Genomic DNA, 24,839 nt, shown 5'->3' with positions numbered 1-24,839 from the left:
ACTGCATTTAATTCACCAACAATTCCTAAGACAATTAGTAGGCATTGACACTGGTACTTTTTTAACCTTTATAATTTATTATGTATTTTTGTTCAGCAATTTTTTTTAGCTTAACATGTATTGTAATCATACATGTAATCATTGTGATTACTGATTAATGAATCCCGGACAATCCCCCTCCCGGACGATTCCCCTTCCATATTATTTTCACAACCCGGACATTTCCCCTCTCGTTATTTTAATAGGGTGGACTTTTCCCCTCCCGTTAATTTTATAGGACGGACAATTCCCCTCCCGTTATTTTAGCAGAGCGGACAATTCCCCTCCCGTATTTATCAGAGCGGACGTGACATTATACGGCCCTTAATCATAGCCGCCACTGAGTATAAAAAATCTATAACCATTCTTATTAAAGATGACAGTTTTTTTACTCTTAACAACACACTGTTAAAGATCGGAACTTTTAAGAATCATTATTTCACAAAGGTGACATTATACCGCCTTTAATCATTGCCGCCGCTGCTTAAGATAAACAAACTGTCAATAAAAAATCTTTAATCAATGCTGCCCTTAATTAAATGTATCCTTGATTGCAAAACCAATTAATTACAATTATTTTACAGCTGCAGAAATGTATTGACGAAATAAAGATTATTTTAACAAAAAAATGCGTTTTGTTTTGTTTATATTCATGTCAATATAGACAAGCAAAATGTATTTAAAGTCGATTAAAAATACCTTTCAAATAAACAATATTATAACATATATATGTTCAACAGCTCAAATAAACAATATTATAACATATATCTGTTCAACAGCCACTGGAGGGAAATTGTCCGCTCTGACAACAGCGGGAGGGGAATTGTCCGCTCTGCTAAAATAACGGGAGGGGAATTGTCCGCCCTGTAAAATTAACGGGAGGGGAATTGTCCGCCGTAAAAAAATAACGGGAGGGGAAATGTCCGGGTTGTGAAAAAACATTCAAATTTACTGGGAGGGGAATCGTCCGGGAGGGGAATTGTCCGGATATCCTGATTAATTGGTCATGTAATTGATTAAATAATGATTAAATTACAGGAAAAAAATTATGATTACTGATTACTGTGATTACTCAAACAATTGTAATCGATTAAATTAAATTAAATTACCAATTATGATTACCCCATGTCTGGTATATAGGCCCCCAGGGTGGGGCCAGTTTAAACCCCAGGGCTTTTATTTGAACAAACTTGGTAGACACCCATAACAAGATGTTTCATGCTAAACATCTAAGGTCTAGCTCGTTGAGTTTTTTAAAAAAAAAAAGATTTTTTAAGTTTTAACTATACACATATAGTTCAAAGCAATGACACCCCTAGGGCGGGGCCAGTTTTGCCCCCAGGGCTTTTTTTTAACAACCTTTGAAGGCACTCACTAGAAGATGTTTCATGCTTAATATCTAAACTCTTTAAGCTCTATTTGGTTTTTTCCAAAGAAGATTTTTTAAGTTTTTGCTATACACATAAATAAAATCAATGACCCCCGGGGCAGGGCCAATTTTGACCCCAGGGCTCTAATTTGATCAAATTTGGTAGACACCCATTAGAACATGTTTCATGCTAAATATCTTAGCTCTAGCTCTTTGGGTTCTTTAAAGGAAGATTTTATAAGTTTTTACTATATGCATATAGGGAAAATCAATGACCCCCTGGGGCGGGGCCAATTTTGACCCCAGGGCTTTTATTTGAACAAACTTGGTAGACACCCATTACAAGATGTTTCATGCTAAATATCTTAGCTCTAGCTCTTTGGGTTCTTTAAAAGAAGATTTTTTAAGTTTTTACTATATGCATATAGGGAAAAACAATGACCCCCGGGGCGGGGCCAATTTTGACCCCAGGGCTTTTATTTGAACAAACTTTGTAGACACTCACTAGAAGATGTTTCATGCCAAATATCTAAGCTCTACCTCTTTGGTTTTTTTTAAAGAAGATATTTTAAGTTTTTTCTATTGGTTGCCATGGCAACCAGAGTTCTGCATGGAATTAAATTCTTTGAACAATTTTCAAAGGTGACCACCAAAGGAACATTCCTGTGAAGTTTGGATGAAATTGGCTCAGTGGTTTATGAGGAGATGTCATTTAAAGTATAAGTTTACGGACGCCGGACGAAAAGCGATCACAAAAACTCACCCTGTCACTTTGTGACAGGTGAGCTAAAAACACAGACCGATGTTCTGCTGCCGATTTTAATTCGGAATAAAAAAATGACTCAAGGACCTTTAATTTCTTCAAATAGTTGTTTTTTGTTTTTTTTGTTTTGGGTTTTACTTCACATCAACACAGTATAGGTCATATCGCGACGTTCCAGCTTTACTGGTGGAGGAAGACCTCAGGTGCCCTTCCGTGCATTATTTCAGGCACGAATGGGCACCTGAGTAGAACCATTGACGTTCTGTAAGCTAGCTGGATAGCTTCCTCACATGAAAGAATCCAAAGTCCCTGTCGGGATTCGAACCCACAGCGGTGAGGGGCAAGTGGTTTGAAGTCAACGACCTTAACCACTCGGCCATGGACGCCCCTTCAAATAGTTGAGCTAAAAAGTTTTAATCAGAATAAAAACTGCCTCAAGGACCTTAAATTTTTTTTTTTTTCAAATGGCTGAGGTAAAAAGGCTATCAATTTGATACAGTAATTCCTGCAACAATGAGAACCGAATAATAAAATGAGCCGCGTCATGACAAAACCAACATAATGCGTTAGCGACTTGCTTGGATCCAGACCAGCCTGCGCCTCCGCGCAGTCTGATCAGGATCCATGCTGTTCGCTATCAGTTTCTTTACTTGTTATAGGGTCTGTAAGCGAACAGCATGGATCCTGATCAGACTGCGCAGGCTGGTCTGGATCCATGCTGGTCGCAAACGCATTATGTTGGTTTTGTCATGACGCAGCTCAAATGACCGATAATTTATAGAATACTCACTTCAACTTCAGGAAATTCGTGTTTTTTTGGATTTGCAGGAGAAGGTTGACTGGTGGGTGGTTTACACGTCAGAGTGTCTCTTGTTAGCTCAATTACAGTGCAGTTTGCTGTACCAATAGATACCCGAAAATCCGTTTTTATTGTCACTAAATCTAATGCATCACCCTAAAATATATAATGATTTTATTGTTAATCTTATCCCTGCTGCATTAGTACCTTGAAATGGCCTCGTTTTGAAATTAAATCAGGTCACTGTTAAATGAAAGTACAGCACCCCTGTAGAACCACACCCTTTATAAGACCAATATTTTGGTTGTTGAATAGAGGTGATGTTCTACAGTGGTAAAATATATAGAAAATTGTGATACATTTAAATCTGCAAGCCTTTGACAGAAAAAAATATTGACAGCAAAAATACCTTTGACAGCCAAAAATACCTTTGACAGCAAACAATACCTTTGATAGCCAAAAATAGTTATAGATTGGCACTCATTATGGTTTTTGTTTCGGTGAAACTTTTTGGTAATTGATCAAATTTAAATGAAATAATCTGTTGTTTTCGTCAGTACTTAATCTTCCATAAATCCAACTAAATATTAGTACTACATGTATTTATTAAATTATTTATTATCAGCAGTAAAGCAGCCTTTAATTCAAATCTTACCACTGAAACCTTGAACTGTAATTAGTAAATATACAACATAATTGAGCCGCGCCATGACAAAACCAACATAATGCGTTTGCGACCAGCATGGATCTAGACCAGCCTCCATCCACCAGGATCCATGCTGTTCGCTATCAGTCTCTCTACTTGTTATAGAGTTTGTAAGCGAACAGCATGGATCCTGATCAGATCTTGATCAGACTGCACAGATGCACAGGCTGGTCTGGATCCACGCTGGTTGTAAACCCATTATGTTGTTTTTGTCATGATGCGGCTCATATGATTGATAACTAAAAAATTCTTTCTTTCAAAAATTTTTACCTTCAGAATAAGCTGATGCTCATCTGTTTCGTATAGCAAGACATTTCCATCACCACTTAATTTCTGTACAGTTGGATCTTGCACATATTTGATAATAAAATCTTTTTCTACCCCATCTAATTTTACAGTAACAGTTACTTCAATGCAGCCATCACATGCAGCTCTTTTCCTTCTATTTGATGATTGATTGACTTTGGCCATCACATCATTTCTCAGTGATTGAGGGGCTACTGGTATAAGACATTTGGTAACAGCGTTTGACTCAATTTCACATTTTTCTTCCTGAAATATGGAAAACAGTAAATTAATAATCTAAGAATTTTCTATTTGTGCTTGACTATATCATATGCAGTAATGTTATCATTTACTTAAGAGATTTGAAAATGATAATCATCAAGATCATATGGTAGGAGTGTTATGATTAATTTTATTTGCTATACTTCCTGTCCACCTAACCAAATTTCCTAAGTTACAAACCAGTAATTTCCAATTACTCCAACAGCGCAAGACTACTAATCCCACATGGTTTTTTGGTCAGCTGGGAGCGACAAATGACCATTAGACTCAATGGTCATAAATCTATTTGATTTCAAACTGAGCCCACTAAGCAGGAGTTTTCTATGCTAAAAAATTATTGAGCCGCGTCTAGACAAAACCAACATAATGGGTTTGCGACCAGCATGGATCCAGACCAGCCTGCGCATCCATGCAGTCTGATCAGGATCCATGCTATTTGCTATCAGTTTCTCTACTTTTAATAGGGTTTCTAACGCATTACGTTGGTTTTGTCATGACACAGCTCAAATGTGTGCATATGACAGTCTATGAACTGATATTTCTACAGACGGACAAAGGCAAATTTTCATCCCTTAAGTAGTGGGGACTTAAAAAAAATCCCAAGTAAGGGAAATTCAAAGTTCAGTGAAATGATTATCAAAGCATAAAGGTTTGGTGACTCATGAATAGGAATGACATAATCTACAAGCACCAATAATTAAAAGTACTATCGAAGAATACTGCCGACTGAATAATACATCATTATCAATCCACTAATTAAAATTTATCTTAAAAAGATTCGACCTATGTTCAATTTAATGATGGATCAACTTAGAATGCTTAACTGATTACACTAACCCATAACCTGCTGTATTTCTAAAATGGACTTGTCATTCTTCCATTTTCTGTAACTACATGTACTAATTATCAATGCTGCGAATATCAAGATGAAATTAACCTTTTCCCTTATATAAGCGTGTTTCGACGGCTTTTTGCCCCCCCCATTTTTTGAGTTCTCAAACAGTGAAAAAATGCCCTATTTAGGCCCCAAACACTGTTTTTCGTTTGAGAAATGTTGTTAAAAAAGTGACCACTTTTTCGGCGCCGTCCCCCATCCAAATATTACATCAGGGGGTTGCCAGAAGGGGGATGTGCCAAGAAAAGTTTGGACATGTGACAGGCTAAAATGGCCTCAGATTGATCTTAGGGTAACAAGTAACCTACGCTGAAAAGGCTTTTACTCTATGTCAATTCACTGAGAAGTTGCAGCACTTTGAAATCAGTTTTGATGGAAAAAACAATGCAAAATAGTGATTTTTGGCAATTTTGAGACGTCCCCCCGTTGCCATGGTAACAGGAAATTTACCATTGAGCATGCTGTTACAGAGGCTATGGTGTAGTCAACATTTGTGCCAAGTTTCATTAGTATTGAAGCATTTTTCATAGTTTCATAGCAGTTTGAACTTGTTACAGGAGGCTTTTCAATGAAATCGGCCATTTTTCGCAATATGCTCATGGGGTAAAAGGTTAAAGCTCTGCCTTCAATAAAGTGTTTTTGCTTTATACATGTAATTATTGGAACTTTTCTACTTGTTGGCTAATATAAAATGACGAACAGAATAATAATTTTCTCAAATCTTGAAGAGATTAGAAGTTATTCCTAATTGCTGCTTATTTAAGATTGATCTTACAGTAAGATATTTGCTACAGACATTATTTGTGCACTGAAATATAACATGATAATAAATTAGGATTTAAATAAAACTAGAAATGTGTCTATAGGACATGGGTGCCCCCACACTCCACAGACTTGTCAATCTTATGTCTCTAGGTCAAATATTTTTTTGGCTACATGTGCCCAAGTTGAAAACTAAAAATCTTTCATTAAGTAAAGGGCAAATACTACAAATACTGAATAAATCCACAAGAAAACCCCAAGGTGCATAAGAACACATGCTGACCAACATACTTGTAAACTTTCAGGCCTACAGGTCATAAACTTTTTGAGTTACATGCAACACAAGTTAAATATTGTAAATTTTTACTTAGTCAAGGGCAATAACTCTAAAAATACTTAAAATATCGACATGAAAATACTCAGGTGCACAACTCCACATGCTGAGCAACATTCCTGTCAGGTTTTATGACTCTGGGTCAAATATTTTTTGAGCTACATGCGACACAAGTTGAAAATAGGAAACTTTACTAATTCAAGGGCAATAACTCTAAAAATACTAAATAAATCCACACAAAAATACCAGGTGCACAACTACACATGCTGATCAACATTTCAGTAAGGTTTCATGACTAAGTCAAATATTTTTTGAGTAAGGAAGGACGGACAAGGGTAAATCTAAATGCCCCCCCCCCCCCCCATAATGGCACAAAAAAATCTATGTACAAACACATCAAATTGATCAATAAATGGCTAGATAATAAAAAATGTGAAAAGCAGAATCCTCTGAAAACCTGACCTTTGGCAAGCTCCAGTTTTCAGAGTTTATACTATATCCCTATTTCCCTTATTCTCAGGTTTTCTCATATTCTCCAGATTGAGTAAAAATTGAAGGAATCTACGCTTGTGAAAAAACTTAGATATCCAAAAACGCATCAACTTTCTTGTGCTTATCATTATTGATCATGAAAGGAAAAAAAATGAGGCAGAAACAGGTAAAACTGATATATTTCTTGACTATAAATAAAACTCACCACTTTGTCATTCTTATACTGAAACTTCACCACTCCAACATTGGCATGGTGCAGGTCTGTTCCCAAAATTGTTAAAATTGTTCCACCCCTGCAAAATACTCAGGGTTTTTTTTAAACTGTCACTTTAAAGAAAATTGTTTTTACAAAAATTTCTTGTTCTTGTTAAATCTTTTAAGGGGTCCTATAGACTACCATAATAATATCTAACATATTTGTAGGCGATCATATTGGCTAGTATACATGGTACATATTTCAAGAACTTTTCATTTGCAAATCATACAATATTCACCAAAAATAAAAGAATATTTATTCTATTTTATACTTTACAAGTTGAGAAAAAATCAAAATACAGTCTAACTAGCCTATGAGACCATGTGTATTAAGCAACTTTCGTCTCATGTGACCACTGTAATTACCTCCAAATCATTTTCTCTCTAAATCTTTAATGTATTAAGAGACTTTTGCTCAACGCGACCAACGATTACTAATAAGCCAGCAAATTGAGTCAAGCAACAACTTTTACCTGTCAAGTGTTTGTTGTTTAAGTGAATGTCACCTCGTGATGTCACATTAGAGTTAACAATCAAATCGCAATAATTATACAATTATGTGAAAAACTCTCTTTTCTAAACAGTTTTTAGCGTATGCAAATGAAGTTAAGTATACACGTTTTGTGTATAATCCAATAAAATTGATAGAATAATGGCATCTACAGAGATGGAGTATAATTTATGCTTTGCTGTTGATATTTAGACTGCATTGACTTGATCAGCAATTTAATTAATCTGTAAAATTAGATGTAGTTTGTTTATTTCAAATGAAAAATGCACAACAGAAAACATCTACACTAATAAAAAATTTTGTGCAGCTTAAAAATAAAATTTTTGGGAAAATGATAAACATGTATGTAATGGATCAAAACTGTTTTGTCAATAAATATTTTTGATTTGTTTAGCAACTACAATGTATTTTACATTAGCTGAGTATTAAAATTATTAAACATTTATATAAATTAAGTTACAAAACTTTCTCAACACAAAGGAAAGATGTCATTTTGACTTTTTTCTTGTGCTTTGTATTAAGAGACTGTTTCATTAGTGTTTCCCCTTGCTCGGTCGCTTAAAACACATTTGATTGTATAAGATGACTAAAAGATAATTACAGTGGATACAAACTTTTATTGAATTTCTTATTTTCAAAATATATTACATTATTGAAATAAAAAAGTGTTACTTACTTTAAAAAGCCGCCCTTTTTACCCTCTATTTCGGATATATTTGGATTTGTCAAAGTCTCAAAAGTTATAATGTTCTGAACGAAAAATTTATTCCCATCCATCTCCAGCAGTAGTAGTGTTTGATTTCCAACCTCTGTGTATATCTGTGTGACACATTCTATTGTAAAGAGATTACTGAAAATAAAGTGATATTCATTAGGGTAAAGCAGAATATAACCCCTAGAAGTTCTTTAATAAACATTATTAGACAGAACAACAAAAACAATTTTTCATAATATTTTTATGCATAACCCGAAAAATTGTAATAAAAGTAACTTGGAAATCTCAGTGATGTCAACTTGAAAACAAGAGGACCATGAAAGCCCTGATATTGCTGACGTGAAAATAATGGTACTAAATGACAAGGGACAAGTAAATTTGATAACTTCAAATGAAAAGCAGGTATGGTTAAACACTTGATAACACTAACACTTGATATCAGAGTTTGAATTTGCAGCTGATCAAGTTTACATACATGTAGTCCTAAATGTCATAGCTGTAGCTGTCAATACAAACAAGGGGGCCATTGGCCCCAAAGTGCTCACCTGAAGACAGACTCAGTTTGAATAATGTTGGTCACTAGACCATACTTCATGCAAAAAATATTTTCTGCTTTTTACTATATACATGGTCCTAATTTCATAGCTGTACATCAAAAACAAGAAAGGTCAATAGGTCAATATTTATGTCATCTGATTTCAATTCTTTACCTGAAACTGTGCACATGGTCAAAATCATTATAAATGTCATAGCCACAGTAAACAAAAGCTATCAGTGATCACATATGTCACTTCATGATATCCAATTGCATGTTGCAGCAAGAGACACAAATATCATTAACAGGGAAAATGTGATTTTTATCCAAGGGCCAAATATCAGTCCACCGGCAAATTTGTGTAATATGCGCAATTACTTAAGCTTCAGGTCGGTCAATCCATTGAAAATTAAACAATATTGCATTTGTGGTATAAGAGTAGTCTGGACAAATTTAAAAAATAAAATTCATTAAAGGGCCTTAACTCTGACAAAAATCATTGAACTAGAAAATGGCGAAGATATGCACAACTAGACTTGGTACTGATCATTCTACTTAAGTTTGGATGAAATTGCACCAGTAGTTTCTGAGGGGTAGTCAAGACAAGTTATGTTACAGACAGATAGATGGACAGAAAGATGACAAAGAAGTGATCCCTATTTTTCCCCACTACTCTGTAGAGGTGACACAAAAATTGTGCTCTAATTAATTATTAGTACTAAAATACATATTTCAACAACAGTAACCAATTTGATTTTTTGTTTCAACTTACAAATACACAATACTCATAGAACATTTAAACGTAATGAATGTTTTAAATAACAACTGTAGTTTTTTACAAAAACATTTAAAGCACATTTCATTTCAAGACATTCATAGCATTAATATCAGCTTATCATTTTGCAAATTTAAAGAGAGGAGGTGTTAGAATATTTCTATAGTCATTAAGTGTTAATTTAATGTTGTTCGTTGAAAATCATTGTAATTGTTTTTCGTATTGACGATTCAACACCTTGTTATTGTAAAGAAGGATTTGCCACATCAGTATAAAACCTGTCGCTGTTCATACTGGTTTTGACTGGATGACTAAATAGCCTATTGGACGGGTTTTGTTTTCATGCAAATACAAGTTTGGTGTAGGTATAAGATGCGCCCGTGGCCATTTGCTGCCGATGTTGTGCTTTTTTAATTTTTTTAGCAGAGATGGAGTAAAAATGCATCCTCAGCAGATCTCAGGGGTTCATTTTAGAGCCAAGATGCACCTGTGAAGGTTAAAGGCAAAGGGCCATTGTGTTGTCAAGTTATTGCTAGGAATATAAAATATAATATGAACTTGACCTTTCACCTAGTGACCCCAAAAACAATAGGAGTCACCAGATACTAGTCATGACCAATCATAATACCAAGTTTTAAGTTTCCAGGACCAGGAGTTCTCAAGCTTAAGATCAGAAACCGTTTTAAAATAAAAGGTCAATGTGACCTTGACCTTTGACCAAGTGACCCAAAAAACAAAAAGGGTCATCTACTGGTCTACGGACTGACTGATGGACTGGCATGTGCAAAGCAATATTCCCCAACTTCTTTGAAAAGGGACATAATTAGTGGCACAAATGAAAGCTTCTTTATCCCCTTACCATTATAATTTCTAACATATTTGATATTTAAAATTTTTTTGGGTACAATTTTCTTATTTATTGTCCAATTAGCGCAATTGCAATTCACAAAATTCTAGTAACCCAAAAGCAATCCCAAGCAAAGTCTCCACAAAAGCTTGCTATAAACCAAGTTTGATTACAATACAGTCGAACTTCATTCACTTGAACTCGGAGGGCCTGTGTAAATTTGTTCAAGAGATAGGTAGTTCGAGCCAACTGAGGTTGAACTAATTATCACCTAGGACATAGTCTTAAAGGTTTTCCAGCTTACATTGGACGAATGATAAACATATTGTTTGAAAGTATATCAGTTTGTTGCATACGTCATTTCTAATAATATATTTAGAATTAATATCCCAGTGTTTACAAAATTTAATGAGTAGTAACGGTTTACTATGTTAACCTATATTCATGCATATTTTAATTGGCTGAGTTCAATTGGGCAATTATTTTTTCCAAACTTGTTGAACAATGTTCAAAATTCATTTATATTTTTATTATGGGATACATTTTATTTTAAACAATGAAGTCATAAAATATCTAAATGAACAACAATATGCAGTAGCATCTATTTATAGTCATTTACTAAAATAAAAACAGATACAAATATAATTCTATAAATAGATAACACAGTTACAATTCACAATACATGAACCACGCTTGTAATTAAAGCCGTCCGAGTGAACTCTATTTATCTATTGACTTTTGCACATTTCATGAGTTATTTTATTTTAATTCTTACTAAAAACGGCAAAAATATTATCATAACAAACAAATTGGTTATAACACCCAATTAACCCTAATTGCTTTTATCATGATCATGAGCTGTTTAAAACATGTGTCGCCAACTGCAACTTATTCAGAACATGCTGACTTTCAACTTTTGTTGTCTTTTCGTGTGCAACCGAAAAGGTGTGATTTTCAGTGTTTAAATAATCCTTGGTAGAACAATATATGTTATATAGGAATTTTGACAGGACTGGGCGATGACTTCGAGTGAGGGTAGGTATTCGAGCCATCCGAGTTCAAGCGAACAAAGTTTAACTGTATCTCATTCCTCTGAGCTCCAGCTATTGACCAGAAACCAGTTTCCTATTTTTAGGAACAGTGACCTTGACCTTATTAGGGACCCTAAAAGCAACCTTAGCAAGGTCTCATAAGCTTGCTATAAACTGTCTCACACCATGTCTCATTAAAAGATGTCACACACCTGTTTGCCTGACCTACTATGCCCATTTTACAAAATCTAATAACTATGATTTTTCAAATTGACACCTGGTAAACAATTTAAGTTGTAAATGTAATGAAAAGACTTAAACATACCTGTTAGGTACAGGTTTTGCCTCAATGTCTATATAGTATTGTGGACCTAGCGTAACATTCCAAATTTTATTTCCAATGCCCAAGTTCTTTCCTGATATGGTTATCTTAGTACCACCTGCCTTTGGTCCAGATGATGGGTTAATTCCTGTGACAGTTGGTACCTGAATGAAGAATAAATGTCATTTTTAGAAAAATCTGAGTAGTCATGCATACCTTGAACATATATAATTCATAAACAGAAGAGACATAATTGATCTGACAGGTAAAAATCAAACTAGAAATGTGTACATTAGACACTTATGACTCATTTGCCTTTTCACAGTGGCCTATTTTACTTATGTATACATGTTTCCTCTGTCCATGTACTATGTTCTTTATAAAAACCTGTACATGAGTCAGATTTTTATGTACTGCTTTTTTTCGATGTGTCACAGTTTAATCTGTATAGAATAATTCAAGAACATTTTACCACTGATTAGGGCTGGGGCAAGTATTCGAGTACTCGGATAATCACGAATCAAAATGAAAAATCAAGTATGAATATTCGTCAGTCCAGAGATCGTGGATTGCGATCTTATTTGTTTATTACACATTCGCTGTTTTTTACACTTTAAATTTAAAAAAAAAATCAATTTGTGTATGAATTATGCGAAGTTTACCTAAATACAATTTGCTCATTAAAAACAGGAAGAAAACAAACATGTACCATGATGCTGAGCTAGGAAGTCATTAGTTTCGAAAAAGGAATCACTTTATCTTTATTGAGCACTTGTTTTTAAATATTTTAGTCGCTATGTATAGATCTATAATGAAGTGACATGTATTGAAGACTGTTTTATTTTTAGGAATCCACAATTTGCTAAACGCAAGTAAATACGTCAGTGTGACATTACATGTATTGGCTGAAAAGGAGTCACGCCAATATAAAAATCCCACCTGCAAAATTTACTTCCAATTTTTGGAAATACTTGTAAGTCCAAGAGATGGCGGGGTTTTATTGCAACTTACTGTATCACAAAAAGAAACATTGCCGTTATAAAGCATGTTATTTGTGGTTTATAAAAACCCATTTCTTAAGTTACGCAGCCCGGGCAAAAGTACAAAAATTCAAGATGGCCGCCATAAATTACAAAATACCATATAATTTTTGTTTCTTGATTTTTTACATACGGATTTTGTACAAAGTAGTTTTAATTGCATAATATCAGATAAATTATGGCTAATTTATGATTCAATCAAGCAAAAATGACAATTACATGGCAATCTTAAAAATTATCACTATCAATTTACCTAAAAAGTGGTAAAAAATAGCATTTTTTGACAATATAATGTCTTTCGTTTTTCCGTATTAAAACAATATTAATGAAATTGCATTGAAATTGTGTGTACTTTATCAATCTTACATATCTAGACAAGTTAAGCATAAAAAATCATTATCTGAGCATTAATGATGTAAGAGTAGAGCTTAAAAAGTGGGTGGGGTAAAATTACCGAAAAAAATATTTAAAATTACAATGTTCCCAAAACATGCCTTTACATTATAATTTTAGTTTAATGTATAGGAAATTGTGTTTTAATTGTATGTTATTTATCAGTTGAACATTTATTAATAAGTTAAGCATAAAACTTCATTACCTGATCATTTATCACAAATGAGTACAGCTTCAAAGGTGGGTGGGGTAAAATAGCCCCCAAGAAAGCGCGTTGAAAATTAATAAGCTCCTAAAACTTGCTTTTATTTTACAATATTAGTGAAATAATCATATATTAATTGAATTTAGTGGTTACATATAAAAATATGTATTACATAGCAACCTTTAAGATTATCACAATTAACCAAAAATTTAACAGGTAAAAAAAACACAGTTTGAGCATTTTGTTGCCTTTTAGTATATCATTTCGACACAAAGTAGAAGAATTGTGCTACAGTTGTTATAGCTGATTATAGCTATACTAGTTTGGCATAAAAATCATTACAAGGGAATGTATCACAGAGGGATAGAGTTAAACAAGAACGTGTTTGTTAAACACAAATGCCCCCGGCTCAGATTCTTGTCAGTAGCAATACTTTATAAATGTTTACCCATTCACTCAGTTATGGACAGAAAAATCACCCAAAAATTGTAAACACAAGTTTTATAGCTTGACAAAGTCATGGCATTTTGTAATTGTGAAAAATATAAGTTGCCAAGTCATTGCTCTGACTTGTGAAGTTGAAAAATATTCAACTTCATGCAAGTTATCTTCCTACCAAATACGAAATACATCTGTCATTAAATAAAGGCTGTATGGGCAAAAGTGTAAAAATCTATTTTGAGTACTGGTGACCTTGACCAAACTGACCCCTAACTCTATCCAAAAGAAGAATACCATGTATGTTATCTTCCTACCAAATATGAAATACATCTGTCAATAAATAAAGGCTGTATGGGCAAAAGTGTAAAAATCTATTTTTAGCACTTGTGACCTTGACCCAACTGACCCCTTACTCCATCCAAAGGAAGAATACCATGCAAGTTATCTTCCTACCAAATATGAAATACAACTGTCAATAAATAAAAGCTGTATGGGCAAAAGTGTAAGAATCTATTTTTAGCACAAGTGACCTTGACCCACTGATCCCTACCCCAATCAAAAGGATGAATACCATGCAAGTTATCTTCCTACCAAATATAAAATATATCACTTAATAAAGGCTGTATGAGCAAATGTGTAAAAAATCTATTTTTAGCACTGGTGACCTTGACCCAACTGACCACTAACTTCATCAAAGTTTATGTTTCTATCAATTATAAATAACATCTGTCTATAGAATAAGGTCAATACACCTGTAAAAATCTATTTTTAACATTGGTGACCTTGACATTGGTAACATTGACCTTGACCCAAATGACCCCATACTACACCAAAAGAAGGAGGTGTTTGTATAAAACTAAGACATTAACTAAATAAGAGCACCGCTAGGCGGAGCATTATATGCCCAAAAGTGTTTTTTTAGTAAAGATGAAGCATTTGTAAGACATGGGAATTAGCTGTTCATCCTATAAAATTTTACAGATGTAGGTTGATTAATACTTAAGCTATTTATGATGACCTTAACCTTTGACCTTGTGACCCTAAAATCAATAGGGGTCTTCTACCTTATATGGACAATCATCCTAAGGAGTTTGAATATTGTGGGCCAAATGGAACTTTAGTTATGCTCCGGAAACTTAAGTATCGAGGTAATAGTGACCTTGACCTTTGACCTTGTGACCCCAAAATCAATAGGGGTCTTCTACCCAATATGGACAATCATCCTATGAAGTTTGAATATTGTGGGCCAAATGGAACTTAAGTTATGCTCCAGAAACTGTTTTCAGTATCAAGGTAATAGTGACCTTGACCTTTGACCTTTGACCCCAAAATCAATAGGGGTCTTCTACCCAATATGGACAACCATCCTATGAAGTTTGAACATTGTGGGCCAAATGGAACTTAAATTATGCTCGGGAAACCAAATTGCTAACAGACGGAAACTGTTTTCAGTATCAAGGTAAAAGTGACCTTGACCTTTGACCTTTTGACCCCAAAATCAATAGGGGTCTTCTACCCAATATGGACAATCATCCTATGAAGTTTGAACATTGTGGGTCAAATGGAACTTAAGTTATGCTCCGGAAACTGTTTTCAGTTTTAAGGTAATAGTGACCTTGACCTTTTGACCCCAAAATCAATAGGGGTCTTCTACCCAATATGGACAATCATCCTATGAAGTTTGAACATTGTGGGCCAAATGGAACTTAAGTTATGCTCCGGAAACTGTTTTCAGTTTTAAGGTAATAGTGACCTTGACCTTTGACCATTTGACCCCAAAATCAATAGGGGTCTTCTACCCAATATGGACAATCATCCTATGAATTTTGAATATTGTGGGCCAAATGGAACTTAAGTTATGCTCCGGAAACCAAATTGCTTACGGACAAATTGCTAACAGACGGAAACTGTTTTCAGTATCAAGGTAATAGTGACCTTGACCTTTGACCTTTTGACCCCAAAATCAATAGGGGTCTTCTATCCAATATGGACAATCATCCTATGAAGTTTGAACATTGTGGGTCAAATGGAACTTAAGTTATGCTCCGGAAACTGTTTTCAGTTTTAAGGTAATAGTGACCTTGACCTTTGACCTTTTGACCCCAAAATCAATAGGGGTCTTCTACCCAATATGGACAATCATCCTATGAATTTTGAATATTGTGGGCCAAATGAAACTTAAGTTATGCTCCGGAAACCAAATTGCTAACGGACAAATTGCTAACGGACGGAAACTGTTTTCAGTATCAAGGTAATAGTGACCTTGACCTTTGACCTTTTGACCCCAAAATCAATAGGGGTCTTCTACCCAATATGGACAATCATCCTATGAAGTTTGAACATTGTGGGCCAAATGAAACTTAAGTTATGCTCCGAAAACCAAATTGCTAACGGACGGAAACTGTTTTCAGTATCAAGGTAAAAGTGACCTTGACCTTTGACCTTTGGACCCCAAAATCTATAGGGGTCTTCTACCCAATATGGACAATCATCCTATGAAGTTTGAACATTGTGGGTCAAATGGAACTAAAGTTATGCTCCGGAAACTGTTTTCAGTTTTAAGGTAATAGTGACTTTGACCTTTGACCCCAAAATCAATAGGGGTCTTCTACCCAATATGGACAATTATCCTATGAAGTTTGAACATTGTGGGCCAAATGGAACTTAAGTTATGCTCCGGAAACCAAACTGCTAACGGACAAATTGCTAACGGACGGAAACTGTTTTCAGTATCAAGGTAATAGTGACCTTGACCTTTGACCTTTTGACCCCAAAATCAATAGGGGTCTTCTACCCAATATGGACAATCATCCTATGAAGTTTGAACATTGTGGGTCAAATTGAACTTAAGTTATGCTACGGAAACTGTTTTCAGTTTTAAGGTAATAGTGACCTTGACCTTTGACCTTTTGATCCCAAAATCAATAGGGGTCTTCTACCCAATATGGACAATCATCCTATGAATTTTGAACATTGTGGGCCAAATGGAACTTAAGTAATGCTCTGGAAACCAAATTGCTAACGGACAAACTGCTAACAGACAGAAACTGTTTTCAGTATCAAGGTAATAGTGACCTTGACCTTTTGACCCCAAAATCAATAGGGGTCTTCTACCCAATATGGACAATCATCCTATGAAGTTTGAACATTGTGGGTCAAATCATAGGCACTTGGTTTCGGGATAAAAAGCCTTTTGAAGGGTTTATATAACTTAAATTTGATTGAATGTAACGATTTTTTAACGTAGATGTCTCGATTCTAAAATTCGACATTTTTTCCGATATTACTAAAAAAAAACACAAGGTAGCTCAGTCGCCATTTTTTATCCGCAACGGAAGTGGTGAATAATTTACCGTACACGTACCGTACCGAATCTGGTACCCGCGAATCGTATAGACAGCTGCTTGGAAACCGGCGCACCGCTACTGTTTGCCTGGTGACATAAAGTGGCGCTAATTTTGAATTGCAATAAAGACGATATTTTTTAGCAAAAGAGGCTGTATTCATATAAACTGTAACGATGGACTTGGAAAAATGGTAACTTTATTACAACAACTTGATATAACAGTCATTAAATTACCGATCTAGGTATATAATTATTTACATTATTAATTTATTAATGCCTGATTTCTGATCAACTTTATACATGTATATCCTTATATGTGAAGAAGATGGCAGAATAAAAATCCACTTTTTGAGATGAATTAAAAATTTTTGGGAGATGGAGAATAAATGGATAAACATAGTCTGATGACTTCGGGGTTCCACCGACTGCTATGAGGATAACCTTGCACATTTCACATTTGTGATTTAAGGAGAATACTTTGCTTGTTTGTCAAGTTTAATTTCTTAAAGATTTCTGCTAAATTTTCATAAATGTTGACTGAATTTAATATTTGTTTCATATTTTCATGATCTGACAAAGTTAGCTGTATATTTTGATTACATTCTTGTTTCACGGAGCTGTCATAATTTTCTGTTTCAGGTACAGATTCTTGATTCCTCAATTCTTAGAAGTTTTCATTCCCTTTCCACTCAACGCCCATGTATAACTTGGTTATTTTAGCCCAGAATTCAATATTTCGCACAGATTTAATAATAGTTCCTTTAAACACCTTTCTCATAGCCCTGCCAATTTCTTGTGTACTGAACTGTCCTCTAAGTTTTTTTTCTATTTCTGATAAATACACTTGACCATTTTCACTTTGAAATATATGATCTTTTTAACCTACAAAAAATAAATGGCTTTGTTGTAAAAAAATGTTCAAAACTATTTGATTAATATGTGTCTATTATTCCTTTGATTAAGATATTCAAATTTATACTTATTTTAGATTACATCATAAATGTCTAGAATATTGCAAATGATGCTGTTAAATCTATAAGCAAAACTATGAAGTATTCAATCATAAAATATACAAATTATGTGCCAAATTGTCTTGTACATATGGGTTTAAAAAGGATTTTACTTGGATTGCATAGAGGGAAAAGACCTTGAGTAGTTCATATGTTGCCAAAGATACTTTCATCAAAGACTCATACATATATAATTTTATATCATTATGCTATGATTTGAAATTCATTATATTTTTGTTATTTATGTTAATGAATTACACAAAATATAAAACCTGAAGTCATAGCAAATGAGGTTAACTACTGATACTGATAATAATGGAAACACATAAAGGTGTGCTGGAGAATATTTGTTGTTATAATAACTGATAGTATGAAGAAATTATATCCACAGAATCTGTATATACACTATATATGTATATTAATTCTTGGTGTATATGTTAGTTTGCAAGAAGAAAATAATACAGTGTACACTTATCTTGGTAGAAACAGAAACCAATTACTTGTTAATGTTTCATTGTTAAAGGCAACATTTTAAATTTTCAACTAATATAAAAATTCACTATTTTATATGAATATATCAAAACAACATTGTCATTTTCATAAGATAAGTCTTAATATTTAAGACAATGACTGCATTATAACCTATTTGTTAACATGCATCTCAAGAAATGTTTATTATTTTTGGGAATAATTTAAAACCATTGAGCTTATACTCTATGCAAAAGTGTTATATTACTTTCTTTGCAGGAAGTTTTTAAAACTGACTTCATCATAAATTTAATTGGTGATATATTAATAGTCAGGAAATTGATGTACTATATTAATACATGTGAATTAAGGAAATGCCTATAATTCTTAAATTTCAGCTCTTTAGTGTGAATAATTATAAAATCATATCATTTTGGGTAAATAAAGGCTGTTTTATTAATCACTATAAAATGCTAGTTAGTAGCAGCATTTTATATTAAGTAGTTTTCTATTTAGAAAATAAAGAAAAAAGTTTATAGAAGATAATTTTATTATTTCATTGTTAGATGTAAATTTGTTTTCTTATTTGCCGATTCAGTTGGAAAGACTTATGTGAAATTTCAAATGAAAACACAAAGTTTACTTAATACATGATTTCATATTTTAAGAATACATCTATTTTATTAATTTCATCTTGCGATCTAATTAACTTGGATTGAAATATGGTATCACACTCTTAAAGGTGTTTTGCCTCAATATAGACTTGAAAATATATTTTTATTTAATCAAGATTATTGAGTTCATGTATACACTTCAACAAAATAATAAAACAAGAGCTATCAATTGGACAAGCAATTTTTACTTTACTATTCTCAGTACTTGATAATACCAACAACCTGGATAATGATGAAATTAACAAAGAAGAATATTCTATACAATTAAAAAAATTAGATAAAGGAGCATAATTCTGTCACAATGCTTGTTACCTCCTCCATGTGTACAGGTTTTGGGCTTGATGGTGAACAAGGGTGCATAGTTTCAAGCCCATGTGTCAATGGACTCTGCAAAAGTTCAATATCATATGTCAGTGGACTTGAGGTGGTACAAAAACTTCAACATGTCAGTGGTTACTAGTAATATAATGCTCAGGAGGTAAGGATAGCTCTCCTTATTCTCTTTGAATAGTGGAGCTAAAAAGTAAGCATTCATATCACTGCTACAACTTGAACCCCAGAAAATTAAATTGAGAGTTTAAAGCAAGCATTTCCATTAGAGTACCAGTCCATATTTGCTGAATCTTGGCAAACCCGTACAGGAACAACATGGTTCCCATATGAAATACAACTTAAGAACCCATATAGATTCATATTCAACCTTGTGCGGGCAATAATCTCAGACATGTATGACATTTTCATATTTATTACCCACCAAGGTCTTACATGGAATATTTAGGATGCGGCAAGTTGGTGACATTGGATAATCACAACATTTCTATAAATTATAATTCTTTATATAACAGCTGCTGTCAATTTATGAAATTTTGAATTCCTTTTCCATTGCCAAGTTAGGTCTTTGTTTCAATCCCCATGCATAGTTTGGTTGAAAAAGTATTCAATAAGAGCTATAATCAATATGAATATTAATTTAAAAAATCTATTTCTCCTGCTTTTCAATAATTTCATAATTCTGATTATTATTCCTGTCACAACAGATGACAATAGAGCCCTGTTTAGCTTCTTCATGTTACTATAAATATGCCTCCAAGTCAGTCTTCATTCCTGCTAAGTTATCATTTAAGGGACTCAACTAGTGTTTTTTGAATAGACAGGACTTGAATTTTTTTTCCGGCATTTATGTTCCATTTGATTTTTAAGGTTGTGGAAAATTTTCTGATCATTCATAGTTATTTTATGAAAGATAATAAAAAAATGAAAAGGGTTGAAAACACTTTTCACACAAAATGGGCTACGAATAGCAAAACGATTTTCATTTTTTTCTGAGTATATTCCTGAATTATCCATTGTATATCTTTCTCTTTTAGTGCAAAATTTGATCTGTGTAATAAAGTAGCATGTTATGTTTTATTGCTTTTGGACCTCAGTGGAGTTTCTTTAATTAATATGTAAATATTTACCTAGATCGGTAATTTAATGACTGTTATATCAAGTTGTTTGTAATAAAGTTACCATTTTTCCAAGTCCATCGTTACAGTTTATATGAATACAGCCTCTTTTGCTAAAAAAAGTTATCGTCTTTATTGCAATTCAAAATTAAAGCCACTTTATGTCACCAGGCAAACAGTAGCGGTGCCCGGTTTCCAAGCAGCTTGTCTATACGATTCGCGGGTACCAGATTCGTACGGTACGTGTACGGTAAATTATTCACCACTTCCGTTGCGGATAAAAATGGCGACTGAGCTACCTTGTGTTTTTTTTAGTAATATCGGAAAAATGTCGAATTTAGAATCGAGACATCTACGTTAAAAAATCGTTACATTCAATCAAATTTAAGTTATACAAACCCTTCAAAAGGCTTTTTATCCCGAAACCAAGTGCCTATGGGTCAAATGGAACTTAAGTTATGCTCCGGAAACTGTTTTCAGTTTTAAGGTAATAGTGACCTTGACCTTTGACCTTTTGACCCCAAAATCAATAGGGGTCTTCTGCCCAATATGGACAATCATCCTATGAAGTTTGAACATTGTGGGTCAAATGGTACTTAAGTTATGCTCCGGAAACCAAATTGTTAACAGACGGATGGACGCCAGGGGGTATAACATAATATGCCCTTTCGGGCATATAAAAATAAAGGCTGTATGAGCAAAAAGGTTTATATTTATTTCTTAAACCAGTGACTTGACCTTGACCCTATTGACCGCTTACTCTAAAAAAAATTAGAGGACCATCAAAGGTATCCACCTCCTAAATATGCAAGATATCAGTGAAGAAATTAAGCAATTAGGAGAAATTTAAGATTAATCCAACTTGCCGAAACAGGTTAACCAGACAAGGTCCTATTTTCAAAGTGAAAAAAGGGAAATAACTGGGAAATATGGATGACACAGTTATATAACTTGGCAATATCATGTGCTTTGTATTGATAAGTAAGTGTGGAAATTATAAAGCCATTAGTATAGATAGAACTTAAGATATTTCCAACTTGCCGTTTTAGGTTAACCATTATTCATTTTCTAAGTGCTGAAAAGGGCAATAACTTGGTAAATATGAAAGCCAGAGTTATGAAACTTGCCCAGATCGTGTACTTTGTATTGATCAGTAAGTGTGTAAACTTAGAAGCCATTGGTACAGGTAGAACTTAAGAAACATCCAACTTGCCGTTCTAGGTTAACCTCGTACAGACAGACGGACGGACGGTTCAATCACTATATGCCCGGGGGCATATAAATGAGTCCGACAAAACACTTAGAGTGCTAATAGAACATGTTTTTACTTTTTAGTGTTTAATAGTCATGTTTTGCCATTTTCTGACAATTATTATTAATAAATTATGTTAACGATGTACCTAGCATAGTCATATTTTGGTAAAACACTTTTATTGCAGATATTTTTGTGAAATCTACGAAATTCTTACTAAATATTTTTGATATAAAAGTTTGGAAAGCTGTACTCCCTATTGATGATCAAGTTGAAATATGGTCCCTACTAAAAACGCCAGTTATAATAACGTATAAATAATGTATTTATACTGTGTTTATCTATAGTGTATGGAGTAAAAACTTATCAAATCTTGTGTACTTAAAAAGGTGTTTATTCTATGTTTAAAAAAGAAGCTGTATAGCAAATACAAGTATTTTCAAATTTCAGTATATAAATTCTTAAAAATATCATTTAAATGTTTTATTTATCATAATTAATTCACACAAAAATGTATAAAACAACATACTAGTATTTTGGTAACTTTTGTTTCATCTTTGTAACATAAAATAGATGTGCTTTAATTGCAATTGTCGCGAGGGATGTGTCTCAGAAGAGTACCACTGGGATAAAATTGAACTTAAACCTGAAGACATCACGATGCTTATACAACATACTCTTATGGGCAGAAAGAGTTTTTATTACGTTCTTTTTACAAAAAAATGTAATTTTATTAATTTTGATACATGTTTATAACACCTGTCATGATAATGTTTTTCTTAAAGGCCCATTATGCCTCAGGAAAGCTTTTATCTTCCTTTCTCTAAAGCTTTTTTTTTAATTTGGTATAGTTTTTGGTATAGTTTTATGTAATCCATTTCGTTACTCACTGGCCAATCACCTAAATTATTTTATCTGTTACATTTTGGCAATAAGTATAGTTGTTGTGAATTAGTATTTTGTATGGAAGGAAGTTAAAATACTATTTTGCTTATATTTTTATACATTTACTACAAATATTTTAGATTTATCGCTATTTTATTCAGGTAACAAGCATCTTACATTCTCTTAAACCGTTATTTAATTTATTTGTTTTTGAGGCATAAATTGTGCCTTTGATAAAGGTAAGAAATTTTGCATCATAATTACAAATAAGAACAAGAGGGCCATGATGGCCCTGAAGTCGCTCACCTGTATATAGGCCCCCGGAGCGGGGCCAGTTTAAACCCCAGGGCTTTTATTTGAACAAACTTGGTAGACACCCATTAGAAGATGTTTCATGCTAAACATCTAAGGTCTGGTCAAGATTTTCTTTACACATATAGTTAAAAACAATGACATACATGTGGCAGGGCCAGTTTTGACCCAAGGGCTTTTATTTGTACAATCTTTGTAGACACTTACTAGAAAATGTTTCATGCTTAATATCTAAACTCTAGCTATTCGATATTTCAAAGAAGATTTTTAAGTTTTTGCTATACACATATAAGGAAAATCAATGTCACCGGGGCGGGGCCAATTTTGACACCAGGGCTTTTATTTGAACAAACTTTGTAGACACTCACTAGAAGATTATTATTAATATCTAAACTCTAACTATTTGAGTTTTTTCAAAGAAGTTTTTTTAAGTTTTTGTTATACACATATTAGGAAAATGAATGACCCCCGAAGCGGGGCCAATTTTGACCCCAGGGCTTTTATTACAACAAACTTGGTAGACACTCACTAGAAGATGTTTCAAGCTTAGTATCTAAACTCTAGCTATTTGTTTTTTTCAAAGAAGATTTTTTAAGTTTTTGCTATACACATATAAGAACAAGAGGGCCATGATGGCCCTATATCGCTCACCTAAAGGAATAGATCTGATATCTTTCTGGTATTTTTCTTTTTAAAAAGAAGCAACAGATTTATAAAATTCTTAAATGTAATTTAAAGGTTAGTGTCAAATGTAAAGTATATTTGGCCGACAGGCTACAGGAATGCAAACAAGTGTATAGAAATACCTCTTTTTTCATTTCTTTCGAGTACAGGTTTCAAAAAAATACACTCCAGTGTAGCGTGTTTACATCATGAAAATTTTAACAAGAGGGCCATCATGGCCCTGGGGTCGCTCACCTGTACATAGGCCCCCAGGGCGGGGCTAGTTTAAACCCAAGGGCTTTTATTTGAACAAACTTGGAAGACACCCATTAGAAGATGTTTCATGATGTTAAGTTTTTACTATACACAAATAATGAAAAACAATGACTTTTGCCCCCCTCCCCCTGGCAGGGCCAATTTAACCCAAGGGCTTTTATTTGAACAAACTTGGTAGACACCCATTAGAACATGTTTCATGCTAAATATCTTAGCTCTAGCTCTTTGGGTTCTTTAAAAGAAGATTTTTAAGTTTTTAATTACTATATGCAATATAGGGAAAATCAATGACCCCCTAGGGCGGGGCCAATTTTGACCCAAGGGCTTTTATTTGAACAAACTTGGTAAACATCCATTAGAACATGTTTCATGCTAAATATCTTAGCTCTAGCTCTTTGGGTTCTTTAAAAGAAGATTTTTAAGTTTTTACTGAAAATCAATGACCCCTGGGGCGGTGCCAATTTTGACCCCAGGGCTTTTATTTGAACAAATTTGGTAGACACCCATTAGAAGATGTGTCATGCTAAATATCTTAGCTCTAGCTCTTTGGGTTCTTTAATAGAAGATTTTTAAGTTTTTACTATATGCATATAGGGAAAATCAATGACCCCCTGGGGCGGGGCGAATTTTGACCCCAGGGCTTTTATTTGAACAAACTTGGTAGACACTGATTAGATGTTTCATGCTTAATATCGTAGCTCTAGCTCTT

General features: G+C 33.7%; 1 protein-coding gene across 1 annotated transcript in view; it reads right to left on the bottom strand.

The window, feature by feature from the left end:
* Positions 1-2,961: 2,961 nt before the first annotated feature.
* The window catches only part of LOC132740080 (plexin-B3-like), a gene marked incomplete at its 3' end in the record, with an annotated part of 57,193 nt that continues 35,315 nt past the window's right edge, over positions 2,962-24,839 (bottom strand). The window contains 5 exon segments of the mRNA XM_060727941.1: positions 2,962-3,126; positions 3,947-4,228; positions 6,932-7,019; positions 8,169-8,342; positions 11,721-11,881. Coding sequence (XP_060583924.1) covers positions 2,962-3,126; positions 3,947-4,228; positions 6,932-7,019; positions 8,169-8,342; positions 11,721-11,881 — 870 coding nt within the window.

This window comes from Ruditapes philippinarum, unplaced genomic scaffold (genome assembly GCF_026571515.1).
Source record: "Ruditapes philippinarum isolate M1 unplaced genomic scaffold, ASM2657151v2 ctg3029_1_1_1_1, whole genome shotgun sequence".
In the NCBI taxonomy this organism is placed as follows: domain Eukaryota; kingdom Metazoa; phylum Mollusca; class Bivalvia; order Venerida; family Veneridae; genus Ruditapes; species Ruditapes philippinarum.
Note: the sequence above shows the minus strand (reverse complement) of the source record. Positions and strands in the feature narration are given on the sequence as shown.